The 24,329-nt window shown below is 40.5% G+C and overlaps 3 protein-coding genes across 3 annotated transcripts in view; all 3 read left to right on the top strand.

Annotated features, from left to right (window-relative positions):
* LOC140234292 (dual specificity protein phosphatase 23-like) overlaps positions 1–24,329 on the top strand; it is a 50,307-nt gene that overhangs the window by 16,743 nt on the left and 9,235 nt on the right. The window lies entirely within an intron of this gene.
* Positions 19,212–20,336, top strand: LOC140233759 (uncharacterized). Its single transcript, XM_072313857.1, has one exon. It carries the CDS (start codon positions 19,212–19,214, stop codon positions 20,334–20,336), a length of 1,125 nt encoding a protein of 374 aa, XP_072169958.1.
* On the top strand, positions 21,431–23,172 carry LOC140233760 (uncharacterized). Its single transcript, XM_072313858.1, has 2 exons — positions 21,431–21,436; positions 22,012–23,172. The coding sequence occupies exons 1-2, from the start codon at positions 21,431–21,433 to the stop codon at positions 23,170–23,172; spliced, it is 1,167 nt and encodes a 388-aa protein (XP_072169959.1).

Raw genomic sequence — 24,329 nt, forward strand, 5'->3', positions numbered from 1 at the left:
TTTTGTCCAGCAAAGGATTTTTCATTCGGCAAAGGCCTTTGCCCGAAAAATCCTTTGCAGGACAAAACCACCTTAAACTATACTAGTTTTCGACGTTGAGGGGGTTAATATCCTGAATAAAGAAAAAGTACGGGCAGAGGGTTTGAAAGCCAGACTAAAATTGGCCGCGCATTTGGCCCAGTTTGCGTTTACACTGAGAAAAGGCCTAGACCACCTCCAGAGCGTGGCCAAATGCGCGGCCAATTTTGGCCCCGCATTTGGCCTTTTGCGCGTTTACACTGAAATGAAGGCGGCCGAGCCTCTCACTGTAAACGGGGTGTGATACCTCCCTGCCCACACCTAAAGGAGACCTCCGGATGATTTTCAGATTTTTACATTTGATCAACTATAAATTAGTTATACTGAGGACAGAGACCCCGTTTGCAGTGCTAGGCTCGGCCGCGGCTCGGCCGCTGCCGAGACCGCCTTCATTTTAGTGTAAACGCGCAAGAGGTCAAATGCGGGGCCAAAATTGGCCGCGCATTTGGCCACGCTCTGGAGGTGGTCTCGGCGCTCCGCCCGGCCTTTTCTCAGTGTAAGCGCAGACTGGGCCAAATGCGCGGCCAATTTTAGTCTGGCTTCCAAACCCTCTGACCGTACTATTTCGCTATTCAGGATATTAATCCCCTCAACGTCGAAAACTAGTTTTGTTTAAGGTCGTTTTGTCCTGCAAAGGATTTTTCATTCGGCAAAGGCCTTTGCCCGAAAAATCCTTTGCAGGATTTGATGAAAGCCAGACTAAAATTGGCCGCGCATTTGGCCCAGTTTGCGTTTACACTGAGAAAAGGCCGAGACCACCTCCAGAGCGTGGCCAAATGCGCGGCCAATTTTGGCCCCGCATTTGGCCTTTTGCGCGTTTACACTGAAATGAAGGCGGCCGAGCCTCTCACTGTAAACGGGGTGTGATACCTCCCTGCCCACACTTAAAGGAGACCTCCGGATGATTTTCAGATTTTTACATTTGATCAACTATAAATTAGTTATACTGAGGACAGAGACCCCGTTTGCAGTGCTAGGCTCGGCCGCGGCTCGGCCGCTGCCGAGACCGCCTTCATTTTAGTGTAAACGCGCAAGAGGTCAAATGCGGGGCCAAAATTGGCCGCGCATTTGGCCACGCTCTGGAGGTGGTCTCGGCGCTCCGCCCGGCCTTTTCTCAGTGTAAGCGCAGACTGGGCCAAATGCGCGGCCAATTTTAGTCTGGCTTCCAAACCCTCTGACCGTACTATTTCGCTATTCAGGATATTAATCCCCTCAACGTCGAAAACTAGTTTTGTTTAAGGTCGTTTTGTCCTGCAAAGGATTTTTCATTCGGCAAAGGCCTTTGCCCGAAAAATCCTTTGCAGGATTTGATGAAAGCCAGACTAAAATTGGCCGCGCATTTGGCCCAGTTTGCGTTTACACTGAGAAAAGGCCGAGACCACCTCCAGAGCGTGGCCAAATGCGCGGCCAATTTTGGCCCCGCATTTGGCCTTTTGCGCGTTTACACTGAAATGAAGGCGGCCGAGCCTCTCACTGTAAACGGGGTGTGATACCTCCCTGCCCACACTTAAAGGAGACCTCCGGATGATTTTCAGATTTTTACATTTGATCAACTATAAATTAGTTATACTGAGGACAGAGACCCCGTTTGCAGTGCTAGGCTCGGCCGCGGCTCGGCCGCTGCCGAGACCGCCTTCATTTTAGTGTAAACGCGCAAGAGGTCAAATGCGGGGCCAAAATTGGCCGCGCATTTGGCCACGCTCTGGAGGTGGTCTCGGCGCTCCGCCCGGCCTTTTCTCAGTGTAAGCGCAGACTGGGCCAAATGCGCGGCCAATTTTAGTCTGGCTTCCAAACCCTCTGACCGTACTATTTCGCTATTCAGGATATTAATCCCCTCAACGTCGAAAACTAGTTTTGTTTAAGGTCGTTTTGTCCTGCAAAGGATTTTTCATTCGGCAAAGGCCTTTGCCCGAAAAATCCTTTGCAGGATTTGATGAAAGCCAGACTAAAATTGGCCGCGCATTTGGCCCAGTTTGCGTTTACACTGAGAAAAGGCCGAGACCACCTCCAGAGCGTGGCCAAATGCGCGGCCAATTTTGGCCCCGCATTTGGCCTTTTGCGCGTTTACACTGAAATGAAGGCGGCCGAGCCTCTCACTGTAAACGGGGTGTGATACCTCCCTGCCCACACTTAAAGGAGACCTCCGGATGATTTTCAGATTTTTACATTTGATCAACTATAAATTAGTTATACTGAGGACAGAGACCCCGTTTGCAGTGCTAGGCTCGGCCGCGGCTCGGCCGCTGCCGAGACCGCCTTCATTTTAGTGTAAACGCGCAAAAGGTCAAATGCGGGGCCAAAATTGGCCGCGCATTTGGCCACGCTCTGGAGGTGGTCTCGGCGCTCTGCCCGGCCTTTTCTCAGTGTAAGCGCAAACTGGGCCAAATGCGCGGCCAATTTTAGTCTGGCTTCCAAACCCTCTGACCGTACTATTTCGCTATTCAGGATATTAACCCCCTCAACATCGAAAACTAGTATAGTTTAAGGTGGTTTTGTCCTGCAAAGGATTTTTCCTTCGGCAAAGGCCTTTGCCCGAAAAATCTTCTTTTTTTTTTCTTCGTAATTCATGCAAACACATGTTTGACTTCAAGGCGTTACAATGGGATGTCTAGCATTCCACTACGCTTGTAAGTCATGCTCGGCACCGCTCTAGTTGCAAGACGAAGTTTGGAGACGAAGAACGCATTTCACCTTTCATTGAATTACGAGCTTTATTTTACAGTAAGATTTTAATGCTCGAATTGATTTAGAACAGTTTAGGAAAGAATTCATTATTATAAACATGTATTTCTAGTTTTTTCGTAAGGTGCAAACTGAAATGACATGAAAATTATATTTTCAATATTTTGTCGTAGTGGCGCTCTGCTTGTAAACAAACGCAATTTGGTATTGTCTGGTTCTCAGACCCTTTGCCAACTGAATTCCATGGCGACAGAGACCCCGTTTACAGTGCGAGGCTCGAGTAAAAAGGTTTGAGTTAAAAGCGCGGCCGAGCCCAGCTGTGTAAACGGACAAAATTGCGAGGCTCGGCCGCGCAATTGAGGCAGGGCTCGCACTGCAAACGGGGTCTTACTTGCTGGACGCGTTCTACTTAAATTCTACTTGCGTGTATACTGTGTGACCTTTGTACCAGTCGCGTGGGGGCTGACAACTCAGTGAAGGAATTTCTCTGAAGGAATGGCAGAAGTCCCACGGAATGTCATTATCTTGGCTGCATACGGGGACTGCGAAGTACCTGCGTGGGAGTTGCCTGCGAGGTGCTGCCGGTAAGGGTCTCCTAATGGTGTTCTGCGTGTACCTCTGCGAGCGAACCCCCACGACTCGCAGGCAACTCCAACGCAGGTACTTCTCAGTACCCGTATAAGTCGCTCGTAACAGAAAACGGATCGGTTTCAAAGCTCTCACGCAGGTCACACGGAATGCACTCAAGTAGAAGCGAATTAGTAGCACGCGTCTAGTAGGTAGGAAATGAGTGCGAAAATTGCAAACATTCTTGTTCGCCCGCGAAAAAATCTTCTACGTGCTGTCCTCGCCACAAGCCCGCGTAGCTAGTGCCCGGAAAGGTGTGACACGGCCTTAACACCTCCCTGGTGTAAGCATACGTCCCCTCTAGAAAGAGGCAAAACACTCTGTCCCTCAGATAGGACATAAAATGGAGGTCCCGTGTATGAGAGAGTGACAACTCATGCACGTAAAAGATCCCGCTTCATTCATTCATTGCAAAGAGCAGGGTATTTAACCCGGTGAAGTGGTCCCACCTCACATCCAACTGGACCCCGTGGAAGACCAGCTTAACGTAGCTGAATATGGGCTATCCAGCCATCTTCTATAATAGGATGGAAAATGAACAAACGAACGAACGAACAAACAAACAAACAAACAAACAAACAAACAAACAAACAAACAAAGGAGAGCAACAGTTTTCTCTCCTTCTGTAGCACCTCCCTGGTGTGGTTTAATGACATCTTACGATAATATTCAGCCTATTTTCGAGCCTGTTTATTTCCTGACTGTTCAACGCTGGTAGCCTTATTTATGTACAGAGTGCTACATTCTTTCGTTATAGATATCTGCCAGCAATTGAAGACCGGACCTCAGGATATATGCATGCTTTTTTCCTTTTTTTCTTCTTCTTCCTTTTCCTTTTTTTTTCGTTTGTTTTCTGGGGAGACGGGTCATCGGACTTCATATTTATGATGGTCGTCTTAATACGATTCGGATCTATAGTCATGATATACCTCTATCTCCAACGTTTGTCACCGTCTTTATCACTGAATGGTGATCTGAAATAGAATTATTGTGTCTGCACGTTCATGTAATATTCGAACTTTATACACTTCTTTTTTTATGAAATTTAATCCAATTAAAGATGTACAGTTCGATGGTTTGTACGATGCACAACGCTGCTGCATTTCTGGAGATCAACTTGAGACATTGCGAAGTTTTTATGTTACATTTTTCTTCCTTTGTGTGGCAATCCTTCTTTTCTTTCTTCTGTATAGTCGCACGAGTTGAATTTTGATTCATTCTTAATTTTGACAAGGTATGCACCAAAATGTTAACTCAATCAAAAAAATCTGTGAGGAAAAATCTGTGTATAATGCTTTTTTTTTTAAAGTCTGTTCTTTCTTTTCCTTACCCCGTCAGACTTATGAGAATGGGCCTACATTATGTACGTCTAAGGGGTGCACAAGTTCTTGCTTCTTCTTCTTTTTTTGCGTGTGTGTATGTGTGAAGACAACAAGTTCGTATCAAAAGTGTGTCACACATGACACATGTGTTCGGTATACTGAACAAGAGATTTAAGCTGATTCAGTAATTCTTAAGTCTTGTTTCTTTGCCGTTTCACTGCTTTTTTCCTCCTCCCCCCCCCCCCCCAGCATGTTATTTCGGTAATGTCTACTACAGTACAATATATCACAAGTAAACAATCACACCTGTGTTCACATTGCATTAAAATACATTTAAATGGAAATAGCTCGACTGCCTTGGGTGATTCATAGTGTAGGTAGTGGCGTCACAGAGACATTTCGTGTATTTCTCGACCAGTTTTTTTTTCTTTTTGTTCATTATGATCTGATGGTAACTTCATGCTGAAGTTCTGTCTAATTGGTCACAACATCCTTTTTATGCCTCCGCCACGAAGTGGTGCCGGAGGCATTATATTTTCGGGTTGTCCGTCCGTCCGTACGTCCGTCCGTATTCGTTCACGAGATAACTTAAGTAATATTGACTGAAATTTTACCAAATTTGGTCCAAGTATAAAGTATGATGGGGGAAATTACTTGATTAGATTTTGGGTGAAATCGGGTAAAGGCCAAAGGTCAAAGGTCAAGGTCAAATCATAAAATTGTATCCGTTTACGCGATAACTCAAGACTGGATCAAGCATACAATTAGTTCACCAAACCTTGTCCACGGATGATGTAATAATTATTTGATTAGTTTTGAAGGTCATATCCTCAAAATCTCACTATTTCTGTCATATATGCAATGCTTGCTGGATTATTTTTAAAACTTACATGTATTACCTATTGGAGATTCTGTTGGGAATTTCCTGCCAGCAGGTCAAAAGTCAAAGGTTAAGGGTCAAAGGCCAGGCTTCAATGCAAAATGAAAAAAAAAAATCTATTTTATACTGTAATTACGCTTTTTCTTCATACATTGAAAATTACTCATTAGATAAACTTATAAAAGGGTCAGTCAACAGTCAAGTAAAAAATCCTCAATTCTCCAAATTGATACCTGCACTCTTAGATAATAATAGCAAACCTAGTTCAAGGGAAGTGTACATTCAAGACATTTCTGACAAACATGTTATTTCAATATTTTGCCAGTTATGTGAAACTGTCATCACACGTTGTGAAGACATTGTGCTATACACCTACAATAATTGTATTGGGAGAACCATGTATTATGGCGGAGGCATACCAGTCGCCATAGCGATATTTCTAGTTGTTGTTTTTTTTTCTTCTATTGATGACAGCCGCACCCTTTTTTCTTTCTTCTTTTTAATTCATCGGCCGTCAGGTTCCCTGACAACGGGTCATCGTACTGAATTATGTAATAGCATCCTAACTTCGCATAAAAAAAAAAATTGCATTTTGTGTGTTGTAATGGAACGTGATGTCTAATGGACGCATATTGAGAGCAGTTCTCAGCTATTTATCTCTATTATTTGCATTGGGTCGAATTAATATGCTGTTAGTTCTGCATTGTGCATGTTGTTATTGACGTAAGCACTTATATACCCCTTCATGTGTATTTTTCTCTGTTTCCTAATTTCATAATTACACTCAAAATCGTATAATAATTTGTCTATCTGCACTAACTTTGAAAAATGATGTTCAAGTATGAAAACAAAAACGGCTATTTGATTCTATTCCCGAGAAAGGCATGTTTTAAAATGTCTTTGCTAGGATTCTCAGTTTCGCTTTTGAATTATACTTTTGATTTTCTGTGCTCTTGCTGGACTTCACGTGTACTTGTTACCTTAAAGGAGACCTCCGGATGATTTTCAGATTTTTACATTTGAACAACTATAAATTAGTTATACTGAGGACAGAGTTTCAGAATTTGTGATATGGGATGAAGAATAAGAATATTTTCAACATTTAGAGCAAATTGTAATGAACAAGGATGATGACATGGCAGAGTCACCATAAGAATGCATGAGTTGGAGCTCAAGAAAGCAGAACAAAAGAAGAAGGCATTCATAGATTATACACAGTCGAACTCGCAAGCAAGCGGTATTATTATGGAATTACACTGCTACATTTCTGAAATATGTGAACCTCCTATGTCATCATTCTTGTTCAGTGTAATTTGTTTAAGGTTTTTCAAAGTATTGTTTCTCTGCTTAAGAACCACAATAAATTCCACAAATTTATACATGGAGTTGTTGATTTATGTAATACATGATGTGAAATCATGAAAATCGTCTGGAATGTCCCTTTAATGTTCTCCAATTTCCCCCACCTTTGTTTCTCTAGTATGACAACCATGCATTACTTCATTAGTATCTTTACAACCTATAGCACGCCGGGAGCTCCGCCATGCCACGTGCATGACGTTAAGTCACGACCTGGGTTTTGCGTGCGCCCCTGTCTTGTTTATGTGTATTACAGCTTATGCTTTCATGTTTATGTTGTCGCTAGTCATGCATTTAATTAAGTTTCAATTCAGTCTTTATCCTATCTCTTCTCCTTTAACAGGTCCCGCTCTGCATATGCAAATGCATGTCAAATTCTATGTAGGATATTTCATCCTCTGTTCTGTTTGTTATTATGACACAGATTAATAATTTCTCTTTTCAATCTCTTAATGATGATGATTTCAGTAATCTTTTTAGAATTATCCCTCAAGATCAGAGAACCAGTAATCTTTCAGTGAGTTATGATAACCGTGCGGCCAATACCATAAACTCTTTTTTTAATCGTTTGAATATCAATGAAGACAATATATCTTATCAAAGTTCTGATCACAATTAATTAATTTCAGTCATTAGAGAGTTTGGACAATACTTTTGCATTGATGCATTTGAATATCAGAAGTTTGAATAGTAATTTTGATGATTTACAACTTTTATTAGATAATAGTCTTCATTTTCTGTTATCGGGCTTACTGAGACGTGGCTTACTCAAAGTTCCTCAAATTCTTTTGCGCTTCCTGGTTATGATTTTATCACAAATGATAGAATCAATAAGGTATAGGAGGAGCGGTCGCTTTTTATATAAAGCATGGCCGGGATTATTTTGTTCATACCGAACTGAACTCTATGAATGATATTGAATCTCTTATCATTGAAATAATGCTCCCAAATTCCAGGAATATTTTGATTGCGATTATGTACAGACCTCCTAATTCCAACAGTAATTTGTTTTTAGAGTATTTGCAGGATTTAACTCATAATCCAATTTTCATTAATAGAGATTGTTTTATAATTTGGGACTTTAACATATACATCTCTATATGTCAAGCGTTAAATGCCCCACAGAAATTTCTTGATATCATGCTCTCTGCCTCTTTTTTGCCACTTATAACTATAAACCAACCCGGAGTATAGATAACACAGCTTCTTGATAGTATGTTTTGTAATATTATGCCTACTCCTAAATCAAGTATTATTTTGTCTGATACATCAAATAATTTCCCAATTTTCACTGTTGTGCCGGTTATCCCCAAACCCATTATTAGTTCCATTAAATAAACATTTAGGAAAACAACACCTGAAAATTTACAAAGTTTGAAGAATAGTTTACAAGAAGAAAATTGGACTGAAGTATATGATTTTCAAGATACTGATTTATCGTTTGATGCATTTATGGCAAGTTTGAAATCTCATTTAAATAAGCATGTTCCATTTGTGAAAGTTAAACAGTCTGGTTATAAAAAGCATCCCAGACTTCCATGGATAACAAAATCTCTTTTACGATCCATAAATCGAAAAAAAAAAAAAAACTTATATTACGCGGACAGAATTAAACGCACTGAAATCTAAACAAAAATCTCATCGTAAATACACTATGTATAGAAATATTCTCACAAGATTATTACGTAATGGAAAAAAGGAAGTATTATATGGATCAGGGCCCTGTTGCTAGAAACTTTGCGTTTAAACGCAACTTGCAACTGATTGTCACTGGCCAATCAAAATCATTGTTGCATGCATGTCTTCTTAATAGGGCAGACCCTGAGCCAATCAGAATGGTTGTTTCAAAATTAGCAATTATTTGCAATTGATTGCAACTTTCTTGCAACGGGGCCCAGATATTCCTTTTCAAACATGATGTGAATAAGACCTGAAAATTCATAAACAGCGCCATTTATAAAAAAAAAAAAAGATAAACCCCGAGTAACAAGAATTAAATCGGATGATGTTGAAACAAGAGACCATGCGTTGATAGCGGATACATTTAGTCATTATTTTTCCCAGGTTGGATATGACCTCGCTAAAAATATCCCCACATCTCAAACGAATTTCCATGAATTTCTTGCATTACCCAATTTTAACTCACTTTTTTTATCCTGTCACAAATTTAGAAATAAAAGATATCATGAATTTGGAAAATAAAAGAAAAGCTCTGGACCTGATGATATCGATAATATCATCTGAAAGAATATTAGTGAGAACCATTAACTCATATTTTTAATTCATCCTTAAGTAATGGTGTTGTTCTATTGGAAATGAAAATCGCTAAAGTAATTTCAATTTATAAGAAAGGTAATAAAAAGATATTTGTAATTACTATAGACCAATTTCTCTGTTGTCCTCGATTTCTAAATTGTTCGACAAAATTATATATTGTACACTCCTTATTTTTTTTTTTGATTTGCATAATATCATATCTAACTCTCAATTTGGATTTCGTAAGGCTGCGTTCACTTACTATTCGGGTATACAGTGCTCGTTTTCGAGGGCACGCGAATAGCTTGAATCGAACGATAGGATTTCCTAACACCGGGTCACATAAGAGGGCACTTCGAAAATGCCGAATAGCATAGAATAGTATAGCATAGTGGGAATCGCGCTTGTTCGATTTTCGAGCAGCGTATTGTACCATCTTTCGTTTATGAATGATGAAAATTTTGGTCTGGATTTGCCCTTTAGCAGATATAAGCATGTAGACTGACATTCTGATGCAGTTTAGAAATTGTTAATAAGATTGCTGGGATGATTGTGTAGGAGGAAGAAATCCTCACTGCATGGGATAGGGAGTTGATGGTGCGGGTGATGGTGTACTGGGTCGACTTGACGGCGCATAGCGAATAGCGAATAACGAATAGCGAATAACGAATAGCGAATACCGTATACTTCTATGTGAACGCAGCCTCAAGAGCACAACACATCTCATGCTATTCTCTCCTTAGTCTAGCGGGAGACGTAGCCTGAATCAGTCCTTGATCGCCAGTCCATATAGAGGGCGCGACGGTGTGGAAGTCAAGTCGACTAAAAATACGTCTAGTAAGAAACCTCCGAATAGAGGCGTGGAACCGGGCGTGGCAAGACAGTTGCCATCAGTCTTCAATATCGAAGTTTCATTGGTTAAGCACTAATGTCAATCAAAACACATTGCAGAGCCCACAGAAATTTTGGTCTACTATCCTAGGTATTATACAGATTGTTTTTCAGTGAAAATAGAATTTCCCTGTCTCTTTCACATAGTATTTTGTCATTCTTTCCCATTCATTTGAGGTATATAACATCTTATCTCACTTCAAATAAAGAATGATAGCACTTAATGCGACTACATGCATTTGAAAATTCATGAGGGTTCTGCACGTGGAAACTACTCCAAAATTACTGCCGAATGCAAACCTCTCACTGTTGTAAAGTCTACGAGATATTCACTGTGATTGTCTGTTCTGAAAGTGTAATCTATTAATTTTTCCCATTGGTAATTTTTTCACTTTGAAATACTCTTATTTTCATAGTAAATCTATTAAGATATTTGCTCAACATCAATAAAATCTGCCGTCAAGATAACAATCTCTATTGCCAAGCACCATCTACATTAGAGAGGTATTTCGTGGTATATGATCACACTATCATAGGAAAACCCGTCCATGGTACATTAATTTCCTGTGACAGGGGAAAGAGAGGACCTGCAACACAAAAGGATTCCTACAAAGCCAAAGTGCAAGGGGAATATGGTGCATTCTTTACAATCATGAAATTACGAGACGCCAGTCTCACAGAAGGCTCAATTATATAGGTTTTGATTAACATTTTAATCTCAAATGTAGATAAGGACATCTCTTCTAGATATTCAAAATGCATGCCTATGTAGAAAGTGAACTCTGAATTAAATAACATTAACGAGCTAATCTATGTGGATGGCGCGCACACACACACACACACACACACACACACAATGACTCCCCCCCCCCCCCAAAAAAAAAAAAAAAAAATACATGTTACGAAACTAGAGCACAACGCACAAAATCTATGACCACGTCAAAAGCGCCAGAAAAGATCCATGTGGCTCAAATGAAGCGTCTGGTACCACTTTCACGAGAAACATCTCGTTTAGAGGAGAGCCATGAATTGTTGATTACGAATATACAAATTTGTTTAGATCTGTCAGAGATAGACACTCTCTGCCTTTTATGACAAAATTTCATAGGAATTGTGTTCTTTCATACATGCCCTTTCCGAAGTTGTTCAAAGGACTGTTAATTCCGAAGACGAAGGTTTCATAATTACGAAGATGAAAAAAAAACTAAACTGTCTTTAGCGAGAAAATATGATGATGTAACAAAGAAGTAATATTACGCAGTGAAAATTGAACGAGAACACTCACAAGTACCCCCCTCTACCGATACACACACTCACTGGCGAACCGGAATACGATCGTAGTTTGTAAATACATTGTATTATAAATTTAAAAAGAAAGTATTTGTTTACCCTCTCCTCTGTATACCCCCATACTCTTCTGCAACATCATCAGGATGAGCCATATGACGTAGGAACAATATTATTATTGCACTAAGAGGCCAGAGGCATTGCTTGAAAAGATGACCGGCCCGAGGAAAAGGTAGGGACGTATTAAAGGGACGCAGTCCTCACGAAATTTGAAAAAATATGTTGTTGTTGGTACCTCCAATGAACTACTTTCATCAAAAACAAACTTTCAAATCACCAAATAAGCTCGTACATTTCGGTTAAAAAAGTGTGACTCTGCAATTAATGAGCAAGTCTTGGCGGAGAGTCATACGTCATCGATGCACAACTCTTTCCAGCGGTGTTCTGCTCGTCATCCCTAGTTATTTATAAATACATGTTTACTATTTATTTTTATATCAATTGTATATATAAATAAGCTTGAAATATTTTGTTTGAAATTATAAAAACATATTGTCACATTTTATGAAAAAATCAGATATGATCATTTTGAACACTTAAATTGGTTTTCTGAGGCACGGCTGTCAACTTGAGAGTAGGGCATCAATGACGTTGCACCTTTTGGCAGGCTCTTACACGATCGCTTGCAGGAATTATTTTTTAAAAATCGCGTGCGGAGACAATTTTTGATGTCTACGCGTATAAATTGGTGAAAGGTTATATTTTTTACTCTTCTTAATTATCATTACAGTGAAAATCTCAGGACTGCTTCCCTTTAAATTCGTAACAATACAAATTGTTACGAATTAATTATGATTGGCTAACTATTCTTATTCTACTTAATATTAACGAGGCTTGCCTTGGTGCCGTGTGTATTTTCTGCGTCAAATTTGTACGCAAATTTGTCAAAGAATATAAAGCAACAACAACGACAAAAGTACACATCCCTGAACGAGTGGATAAAGGCGGCTCGCTCCGCTCGCCGGCCAACAGGTTTGTGGGGTAAACGCGCTATACGGGGGCACGCAGAGCGAGTCGCCTTGTTTAAAGGCTAATTTTGGCCCCGCATTTTGGCCCCGCATCGAAAAAACTTTGAATGGGTACCCGGCCACTGTGGCATCACGGGCAATGAGACAGTAGATAAAGCGGCAAAAACAGCCCTACAAGAGAAACATATCGGAATCAATAATGGACTCAATAAGATGGAAGTTAAATGTGTTTTGAGTAGTCATTTTAATAAGAAGTGGCAAAAAAGATGGGAAGAAACACAGTCCCCTTTAAAAGAAGTACAGAAGTATGTAAGTGGAAAATATGAGTGCAGTTTAAACAACAGGAAAGAACAAATCCTTATTCATCAAGTCCGTATGGGTAATATTGGACTGAATTATGATAAGTGGAAAGTAAATTTGCATGAAACTGGCAACTGCCCACATTGCCCGGAAAAGGAAAATTTAAGTCATTTTTTATATGATTGTCCGAAATATTTGATAGAGAGAGCCATGTTGATCGCAGACATTGGAGGCATAGATCAACGGGATATCAGAAAAGTATTATCCACAAAAAATGTTGATCATTTGAGGGCACTAATCACATATGTGAAGAGAACAAGAAGGTTTTCCAAAAGAATTATATAAGTCTAATAAAGTTATACAGATAATTATCTTTCGAGTTTTATTTAATCTAGATTTGCACACTGCACAACCGGATGTTTGCTTATTACATAAGGAAAAAAAATGAATTATTTGTAAATTATATGTTTATTTAATGGAAAGTATATATGAAATAATATCATAATTTTGATGTTTATATATCGCATTCGGGAGTCTGCTTGTGCACAATATATGCGTTGGGCAGAGGGTCCTGAGTGCGGCAAATGAGGGATCTAGGTCTGTGTGCGCGACCGAGAAGCCTGCTCAATGCAACGAGCCGGGCTGATCAGAGTTTGCCATCAGCATGCACCAGAACTTATTTGCCCCAACCGTATAACAGCAGACACATAGCTCGCATAAAAATGATTGCAAAAAGTTATTTTTTATTTTTTTATTTATTATATGTAAAATAATCATATTATAAAGATAAAGGCGTAAATATTCATATTTGAATGACGCGCCTCAAATACAAAAACAACAAACAACAACATTTTGCCTTTTGCGCGTTTACACTGAAATGAAGGCTGGCTCGGCCGCGGCCGAGCCGCGGCCGAGCCTCGCACTGTAAACGGGATCATAGATGACTACATGTATATGGGAGCATATACAGCGGAGAGGGAGGAATTGTTCATGTTTTCATTAACAATGCAATTTGCAAATTGTACGATTGTATTCAAGTCGCCAGTGAGCGTATCGGGTTGTTTGTGTATTTTTCACATCTCTCCCCCCCCCCCCCCTCTCTCTGTGGTGTAAATGTCTGTTTTCGTTCAATTTTCACTGCGTAATATCATACCTTTTCTTATATTCAATTCAATTCAAATTTTATTTCATTTCTCGGAAAGAGCATATTACATTTCACTTTCTTTGGTAACAGAGAATAAGGTTGCATAATCAAAATAAAGTAAATTGAGAAAAATATAATTGTGGAACCCTGGAGTAGCAATAACAAAATATTACAGTTTAGAAGTTCATTTCATTTTCGGAGTTCATTTCATTTTCGGAATTTGAACTTTATTTCGTTTTCGGATTAACGATCCTTCGAATACCTTCGACAAAGAAAATGAAAGAACACCGTTTTAATAAAATCCTGTCAAGAAAGATGGGAAAGTATATTTCTGACAGATCTAAACAAATAAGTATCTACGTAATCAACAATAACTTTCCTCTAACCGAGATATTTCTGGTGAAAACGGTGCCAGACGCTTCAATAATAACTGAGCCACACGGATATTGACTGGCGCTTTGGACTCGTCACAGATTTTGCGTGTTGCGCCCCACTTTCCTAACAGGTCGTTTTTTGTGCATCATCCACATACAGCTGGTGTTTTCAATTCAGCTTCACACACACTTTTCGACATAGGCATACATTCCGAATAGACAGAAGAGATGTCCTTATCTACATAATTATTTGTGTAGAAAATATTAATCAGCATCGACTTCCCTTTACTAGTATACCTGTACCGCCATCATTAAACCTTCTGAAAGACTGAATGACGTCTCGTAATTTCGTGATTGCAAAGAGTGCACCATATTATTTCCCCTGGGCCTTTGGCTTCGCAGGAATCCTTTTTGTGTCGCAGATCCTCTCTTTTCCCAAGTTTCCCTTTCACAGGAAATGTATTACGGACGAGTTTTCCTATGACAGTGTGAACACCAAAGAAAACGTCAGGAAATGCCTGTTTAATGTCAATGGTGCTTGGCAGTAGAGATTGTTATATTGACGGCAGATTTTATTGATGTTTAGCAAATATCTTAAAAGATTTAATATGAAAATATAGAGTATTTCAAAGTGAAAAAAATTGCCAATGGGAAAATTCATAAATTACATTTTCAAAACCGACAATCACAGAGAATTAGACAATAACAGTGAAAGGTTTGCATTCGGCAGTAATTTTGGAGTAGTTTCCACGTGAAGAACCCTCATGAATTTTCAAATGCTTGTAGTTGCATTGACTGCTATCATTCTCTTATTTGAAGTAAGGTAAGATGTTATACACCTGAAAATGAATGGGAAAGAATGACAAAATACTATGATAATGTGAAAGAGACAGGGAAATTCTATTTTCACTGAAAGACAATCTGTATTATACCTAGGAGAGTAGACTAGAATGTCTGTGGGATCTGCAATGTGTTTTGATTGACATTGGTGCTCAGCCAATGAAACTTCGATATTAAAGACTGGCAACTGTCTTGCCACGCCCGGTTCCACGCCTCTATTCAGAGGTTTCTTACTAGACGTATTTTTAGTCGACTTGACTTCCACACCGTCGCGCCCTCTATGGACTGGCGATCAAGGACTGATTCAGGCTAAAAATACGTCGCCCGCAAAGACTATTCTCTCCTTTGTTGAAAAAGTGGCCAAAGCCGTAGACCAACATTACCATATATCGGGAGTTTTCCTGGACTTCTCCAAGGCCTTCGATACCATCGATCATAAAATACTTCTTTATAAATATTATTGTGTCACTATGGTATCCGTGGGAAGGCCTTGGAGTGGTTGAGGAGCTACCTTACAGATCGCAAACAATTTGTATCTTTATCCGGTCACAGTTCCACAAATCGACATTGTTTTTTTCTTTCTATTTTCCAACCATGTTATCAGTTCTTCTTCATCTTTCTGTCTGACGTTTTATGTTCTATTTTCTGCATGACAGCGACTTAGTTTGTGGATTGGATTTGTCTGAGTGTTTGTCTAGGGCTAGTTAGGTTTTTATCTGTAGTTTGTGTAATTCTTTTTGTAAATTTAGTCTCATGTGCTAAGTAGAAGATCGAAAGATGGTAATATAAATATGTTTGGGGGGAATGCACCCTACAAGCTTTGCTTCTCCAGCATTCCTCCCCATCTCATGCATTTTCGTAACTTCAGAATGTTTTTTTTCTTTTTGTGTGCGTTTTTTCTTTTTCACCTCATCATTTGTATATTTGTATCCCCCGAACAGAGTTCGGAGGATACTATGGATTTGGCCTCGTCGCGCCGCGTCCGCCGCCGCCGCCGCCGCCGCCGCAGAGATCTCCTTGTGAGCGCTCTACCGGCTGCAGTTCTTCTTCGGTCATATTCAAACTTGGCATGAAGGTGTATTATGGCTAGACGAAGATGCCTATGGTTTTTTGGTGATGGCGCCCTCGCTTGTTCCGTCTTTATACATGAAAAGGTAAATCCAATAGGGTCTGCTTGTGAGCGCTCTACTGGCTGCAGTTCTTCTTCGATCATCTTCAAACTTGGCATGGAGGTGTATTATGAATAGACGAAGACGCTTATTGTTTTTGGTGATGGCGCCCTCGCTTGTTCCGTCTTTATACATAAAAAGGTAAATCCAATAGCGTCTGGTTGTGAGCGCTCTACTGGCTGCAGTTCTTCTTCGATCATCTTCATACTTGGCATGAAGGTGTATTATAGTTAGACGAAGACGCATATTGTTTTTGGTGATGGCGCCCTCGCTGGTTCCGTCTTTATACATGAAAAGGTAAATCCAATAGGGTCTGCTTGTGAGCGCTCTACTGGCTGCAGTTCTTCTTCGATCATCTTCATGCTTGGCATGAAGGTGTATTATGATAGGACAAAGATGCCTATGGTTTTTGGTGATGGCGCCCTCGCTTGTTCCGTCTTTATATATACATGAAAAGGTAAATCCAATAGGGTCTGCTTGTGAGCGCTCTACTGGCTGCAGTTCTTCTTCGATCATCTTCAAACTTGGCATGAAGGTGTATTATGAATAGACGAAGATGCTTATTGTTTTTGGTGATGGCGCCCTCGCTTGTTCCGTCTTTATACATAAAAAAGTAAATCCAATAGCGTCTGGTTGTGAGCGCTCTACTGGCTGCAGTTCTTCGATCATCTTCATACTTGGCATGAAGGTGTATTATGATAGGACAAAGATGCCTATGGTTTTTGGTGATGGCGCCCTCGCTTGTTCCGTCTTTATATATACATGAAAAGGTAAATCCAATAGGGTCTGCTTGTGAGCGCTCTACTGGCTGCAGTTCTTCTTCGATCATCTTCAAACTTGGCATGAAGGTGTATTATGAATAGACGAAGACGCTTATTGTTTTTGGTGATGGCGCCCTCGCTTGTTCCGTCTTTATACATAAAAAGGTAAATCCAATAGCGTCTGGTTGTGAGCGCTCTACTGGCTGCAGTTCTTCTTCGATCATCTTCATACTTGGCATGAAGGTGTATTATGAAAGGACAAAGATGCCTATGGTTTTTGGTGATGGCGCCCTCGCTTGTTCCGTCTTTATACATGAAAAGGTATATAAATCCAAAAGGGTATGCTTCTTGATGCTGTGGGTTCGGGGGATACAATGTGCTCGGCTGCGCGACCCGCCGAGCACGAAATTTCTAGTTATAACTTTCATTTATCATATTTTGTAATATTCACATAACTACATAAATGTATCTATATTTTATGTGGAAGGAAAAATGTATTTACAAGTTCTGTTGGAGATGGAAAAAATGAATGAAGTGAAAAAAAAAAATAACGATTTTTGCTAAAACACACTTATTTATGTAGGCCCAAATCATTGGAATTCTTTAAATCATGACATATAAAACGCTTCATCCATATATTCTTTCAAGAGGAGAATGAAGTCGTTTTTATTGCAATCGAATGACTCTACAGCACTGAACTATAGCCATTTGGCCTTCTTTCTTACATACTGACCTGCTCACTTTGTCCCCTCTTCGAAGAATAATATTAATGGTATTTTTTTTTTCTTGGATGTTTGTTGTCATCTATTCCATTTTGCCAAAAGCGTCTATATAGGAGTTATTATTTATGTATGTTACTCCTGTTCTACACGTCCCTCTATTTCGTTGTCTTTTTTTTCAGACGTTAAAATAAAATATTACTCCCCCCCCCCCACAACTATCATCTGTTTCTCTTGGCATGCTACTGCCGAAGATCGCTGTCTTCGTTGTGCGTTTTTGTCTGCTACTTTGTCTTCTGTTTGTCAGTCTTGTCCATCCCATTTTGTCCCGTACAGCATTTTCTTTAGTAGTTGTTTTGTTGTCTATTATAGTCCTGTTTCATGTTTTTTTTTTTCGCGTCTATGAAAGTGTATTATTTCTGTTAATCTAATTTTCAGTGGGCTTCCAGACTTCTTCCTTTTCATTTTTTTTTTTGTATTTACGATGCTTCAATTTATCTTTCCATCGATGTTCTTTTCCAGAGGGGCCCACATTCTACAAGCTCTGTCTTTTTAGTGGGTCCCTCCATTTTTTGCACTTTAAACAATGACATACATGCACTTCACTTCGATCACTTCAGTTTCTTTTTTAAAATACAAAGTATAATTACTGGTCCTCAATTGTTGTACAGTCTTTTCATTTCACAATGTTCTGTTTACCTTATTCTCTGTTATCAAAGGAAGTGAGACATACATTTGTCGAAAAATGAAATAAACTATGAAATTTAAATTGAAAAATTTTTGTTCAGAAGGTTAATTTTTTTCCAAAGTTTCGTCAATCCGATATTGAAAAAGGGTACATTATTCCGAAGATTACTCCAGTTATACAAATATAAACTTGGGGTTCTTAATTTGAAGGGTTTGTATACGCACCTTCTTGTAATTTTCGGATTAACGAACCTTCGAAATTGACTAACCAAATTTTCCTATTACAGGGAATTTGTATATTTCAGAATTGGCGGACCTTAGTTCATTTCGGATTATGAGCAATAACGAACACCACCACCGCATTTTTAGGGCCTACACGTTATGATAATAGCATGAATAATCATGTTAAAAAATTCTGTGTACTGTGTACATGCCAAAATACTGTGTACTGCGTACATGACATATGAGCATTAACGAAAAAAATTGTGTTGAGCATGTTGAAAGTACTCTTTGGTAAAATACTTTAGTAGACTTGTATATCGTAAATTTTGGTTCGAACGTGAGGGATGATAATAATGAAGTAATTCTATCACGTAATACTTCGTACAAGCTTCAGAGGGTTGCATATTCCTCGTGCTTTAGGCAGGAGCTTCACACAGGTGGAAGATTCAAAGTCTATTGTCATGATAATGAGTTTGAGTCTTCGAGTGTATATAAAGGAGGTGGATATTCCACGCCTCTCATCTTTTTCTTGTGTGAACGGCAGGAGGTTACGTCTTCGTTCTTATCATACGCAGTTTCTCAACTATGGATATGTCGGAAGTCGGGGGACAGTCGACAGGCCCAGTCCCGTCCACAGCTGCTGTGCCGTCGATGGCGGATTTCGAACTGTTAAAAACGCAATTGGCAGCTTTAATGGAGAACCAACCATCTGACGCTCAACATCCCGCCGGGCAGCATGCGAAGCATGTGCCCCAAACTGCCGGCGGGCATCCTCGGCGTAGCCGGGATGATGAAGATGACTTGTTAAGCATCTTTGCGGAGTCGTCTGTTGTATCAGGCGTGTCGTCCCCCAGCCGTCAGGTCAGCTATGACCCAGAAACGGACCTTGAGATTTTCTCCGCTGCACAAGTGAACAAAAACACTGGCTTTGACTCTGACGACGAATTATATGGTCATGGCCCCGAGGTGCTTGGAAAGCCCGTTTTCGACGCACTTTCTACCCGGCTAACAAAAGCCGTGACCATGCCACCAAAGACTGAGTGTCTTGAAAAACTGGATAAGCAATATCTGACGCCTGCAAACGTCCCGGCGCTGTGTGCCCCCCGTGTCGATGAACAGCTATGGGCGTCCATTCCTACCAGAGCTAGAGCGGCCGACTCTCGAGCCCAAAAACTTCAAAAAGCCGTAGTGCGAGGAATGATCCCTTACGCCCATATCCTGGCAGAACTTCATGATGCTGCCGACGACAAGAGGGCAGTTGATGCGAGCCGCGTCAAACGATTGGCGCTGGATGGGATAACGCTGGCGGGACACGCCACGTATGAAATCTCGATGAAGCGTCGAGAAGATTTAAAGCCATCTTTCAACCCAAAGTATCGGGGAATTTGCAGCCGAACCGTGCCAGTGGGTCAGACACTTTTCGGTGGTGACCTTTCGGCGACCTTGAAATCAGTGGGAGATACCTATTTGGTGGGGCAGAAGATCGCCCCGTCAGTAGGAAGATACCGCCGCCGTTTTGGCAACCTCACGAGTGGCAGACGTCCGGCGTTTCGCCCGTATGACAACTACCGCGATACGCGGTCAGGCAACCGTCACGGACCTCCACAGAGATCGTTCCGGCCTGCCACGATCTCTCGTCCTCCCCCTCCGAGATTTCGGGAGACTGCTGGCCAGCAGCGAAATGCCCGTGACGACTCCTCAAAAAACTAGTAAGTTCAAAACATCAACAATTCCAGGCAGGAAGACTCAGGTTCTTCAGACACGCTTGGTCGGCTATAACATCCAATCAGTGGGTAATTGATGCTATCACTGGCTACAAAATCAATTTTGATTCTACTCCCAAACAATCACGAAACTCCCTTTCTTTTCCTTTCTCCCACGAGGAGAAAGCTGCCATCGAAAAAGAAGTCAATTTGCTTTGCCAGAAAGGTGCAATTAGCGAAATTGCTAAGGGAGATGTTGCCTTCTTATCCACTATATTCACAGTTCCTAAAAAATCGGGAGATCTCCGACCAATTATCAATCTGAAGAACCTGAACGCCTTTGTAAAACATGAACATTTTAAAATGGAAACGTTCAGAGATGTTAAGGAACTGTTATCGCCATACGATTATTTAACGACAATTGATTTGAAAGACGCTTATTTCACAATTCCAATGGCCGATGAGCATCGAAAGTTTCTATGTTTTTCGTGGAATGGAAAATTCTACTGTTTCAATTGTTTACCTTTCGGCCTATGCTCGGCCCCACGAGTATTCACTAAAGTCATGAAACCTGTCATTTCGTCCCTTCGATGTAAGGGAATTCGTGCAGTTATTTATTTGGATGACATTCTCATTTTTGCACGTTCTCAAGAAGAGAGCGCACAAAATACTACATGTGCCGTCGAATTGTTGACAAACTTAGGGTTCCTAGTCAACTTTGAGAAATCAAGTACTACACCTAAGACGGCTTTGATTTATTTGGGTCTTCAGCTAAATTCGGTTGAAATGACAGTTAGTCTACCTCTCGAAAAAGTGGTGAAATTAAAGAGTTGCGGTCGAATTCTGTTATCGTCAAACCGAGTTACTATCAGGGACCTGGCAAAGTTTATTGGTTTGATTATTTCCACTTTTGATGCGATCCCTACGGGGCGGCTGCATTTTCGCACATTAGAATGGTTCAAGACAAAGGAGCTTAAGAAATCAAACGGAAATTTCAACACTCATGTCCAGCTGGGGAAAAAGGAGCTCCGGGAGATAGCCTGGTGGGTTTCTCAGCCTATTGAAAGTTTTCAGACATGCTTAGTTTTGCCCGACATATCCATGACAGTGAGCACTGATGCAAGTAATTCAGGCTGGGGAGCCTTTTGTGAGAATGACGGCTCCTTTGTTCAAGCTAGGTGGTGGCAAGACGAATCACTTTTGCATATTAATGAGCTTGAACTCCTCGCAGTATATCGAGGAATCCAAGCGCTCTGTGATGTAATTACCAATACACACATTCACGTGAAATCAGATAGTAACACAACAGTGGTTTACGTGAACAAGATGGGAGGAAATACCCCAAATCTAGACTGCATCGCAAGGGAAATTTGGTCGTGGTGCCTTAGTAGGAATGTTTGGCTCTCGGCCTCTTACATACCAGGCATTCATAACATTGAGGCCGACACTCTGTCTCGAAAGGACATGAACAAAGAACTTAGCCTTCGACCACATATTTTTGCGATGGTTCTGTCTAGGTCATTTACACCTGATGTTGATTTGTTCGCTAGTAGACACAATGCCAAATTGCAGATGTTCGTGTCATGGAAACGCGATCCACTTTCATGCGCTGTTAACGCATTTTCTTTATCATGGAGTTCGCTAACCCCATATCTATTTCCACCTATTTGCATTCTTTCTAGAGTCCTGCACAAGTTACATCAGGACAGCTGCCAGATGGCGCTGCTCATCGCTCCATTGTGGAGAGCCCAGCCCTGGTACCCCATCCTCCTCGAGTCATTAATAGCCCCGCCCATTCTCCTCCCACGGGGTTGTCTAGAGCCCCTCCCCACAACGTTGCCAGACATCAGGCTAGTCGCCTGGACCATCTCGGCGAACAGTGGGAAGCAGAAGGCTTTTCGGAGGACGCTAGACGTCTTCTCTCCCGTTCATGGAGGGAAAATACCAACAAACAGTACGAGTCTGCTTGGTCCCAGTGGCTACACTGGTGTAATAGACGATCGTTTGATCCGTTTAACCCAACTATAGTTCATGTTGTTAATTTTTTGTCTTCCCAAAGTTTGGGGAAGAGCTATTCTACAGTGAACTGTTATCGATCAGCGCTATCATCTGCGCTACCACCTATTAATGGTTATTCTGTTGGAAAGCATCCGCTTATCATACGATTGATGAAGGGAATATTCAATGAGAAACCCCCGAAACCGAGGTACACGAGCACTTGGGAAGTTTCCAAGGTTTTGGACTATTTAAGTTCCTTAGATGTTAATGAAAATCTCGATTTACTCCAGTTGAGTGAAAAGCTTATTTCTCTTACTGCACTTGTTTCAGCTCAAAGAGTTCAGACGTTAGGTCTTCTTGATACATCGTACATGACTGTAAATGATGAATGTGCAAGTTTTCAAATTATGGGTTTGTTAAAGACAACGTCACCCAAGGCGAATATCGCTTCCCAGTCGGTTGAATTACCAGCTTACACTCCAAATGAAAAAATTTGCGTTTTGTCTACTCTAAAGGAATATCTCAAACGAACGGAAGTGGCTCGTCAGGCTAATAAGGAGACAAAGCTTTTTCTTTCGACGAGGAAGCCACACAACAAGGCGTCGAACGCCACAATAGCAAGATGGTTAAAGAATGTTCTAGTCAAAGCAAAGATAGATGCATCAATTTTCTCGGCCCACAGCTATCGTAGTGCGGCCAGTTCAGCTGCCTTTTGCCACGGTGTTTCGATCCATGAAATAATGGCTAGAGCAAACTGGTCAAACTCCAGAACCTTTAGGGAGTTCTACTTTAAGCCTTCTACAGAACAAAATTTTGCGTCCACTATCCTAAATCTTGGGACCTAGACGATCGTAAATGATGTTTGTGTATAAACTTGAATGTGGCGATATGTGTTTTGTTTAACATTGTATACAACAGTGCCTTCATGTATAACCTCTGACATATACAGCGACTTAATGTTATTACCAAGATTATTGTAACAGCCTTGTATTGCCGCTTTGCTATCCAACTTGTCAACTGATGTTATTATTTTTGGTCGTGGTTCTCACTGAACGAAGTATGAGTATTAAAACTGCTCAGAAATACACATGAATGCTATTTTGCCATCTGTGTTTTCTTTCATAGTTGCCATTTGTACTGTATGACATACAAAACAGTTCCCGTGATGCTCTTTGAATTGTTATGCAACCCTCTGAAGCTTGTACGAAGTATTACGTGATAGAATTCCTAAATTATGCGAATAAATGAAGTATAATTGGAATTCTATCAGTAATAATGAAGTACAAGATGAGGAGGGTCCCGCCCACACGCTGCATACATACAGCATTGATAACAACAGGTCTTATTCCCTCCCCTTGTTCCGCACGGAAACTGTTTTATCATTCTGATGAGATTGTGATTGATGAGTGATAATGGCATATAAACGCAAGGCCCCTTTAGGGCGAACATAATACACAGTGCATGTGCCTGTTGAATTGAATGACTGTGGTGTCTTTGTTTTCACGTAGTCGTGATATTGGAAAGGTACTTTGTTCACACTTCGAAAGATGAGAGGCGTGGAATATCCACCTCCTTTATATACACTCGAAGACTCAAACTCATTATCATGACAATAGACTTTGAATCTTCCACCTGTGTGAAGCTCCTGCCTAAAGCACGAGGAATATGCAACCCTCCTCATCTTGTACTTCATTATTACTGATAGAATTCCAATTATACTTCATTTATTCGCATAATTTAGGAATTATCGCCCATTGTGATGGATATTTCTGATTTTCTGCGGCGAAATGCATGTTTTCCAGTGCTAAGAAAGTTTAAATGTCATTAAATTTTTACCACACACAGACAATGATTTCTGTATGAAATAATAGTACAGTGTATAATTATCAATAAGCAACGTTATCAGAGGGGAGTATACTAGTATTGTAGAAACTTGTATTTGTTTCTTTTCAATTTTTTTTTTTCATTAGTATAATTCACGTCAACTTGTATGTTCTGGAGT

The sequence above is a fragment of the Diadema setosum genome, chromosome 10, assembly GCF_964275005.1.
Source record: "Diadema setosum chromosome 10, eeDiaSeto1, whole genome shotgun sequence".
Classification (NCBI taxonomy): domain Eukaryota; kingdom Metazoa; phylum Echinodermata; class Echinoidea; order Diadematoida; family Diadematidae; genus Diadema; species Diadema setosum.

Coding starts and splice junctions, on each gene's coding strand:
- LOC140233759 (XM_072313857.1), top strand. CDS start 19,212: ATGGATATGTCGGAAGTCGGGGGACAGTCGACAGGCCCAGTCCCGTCC.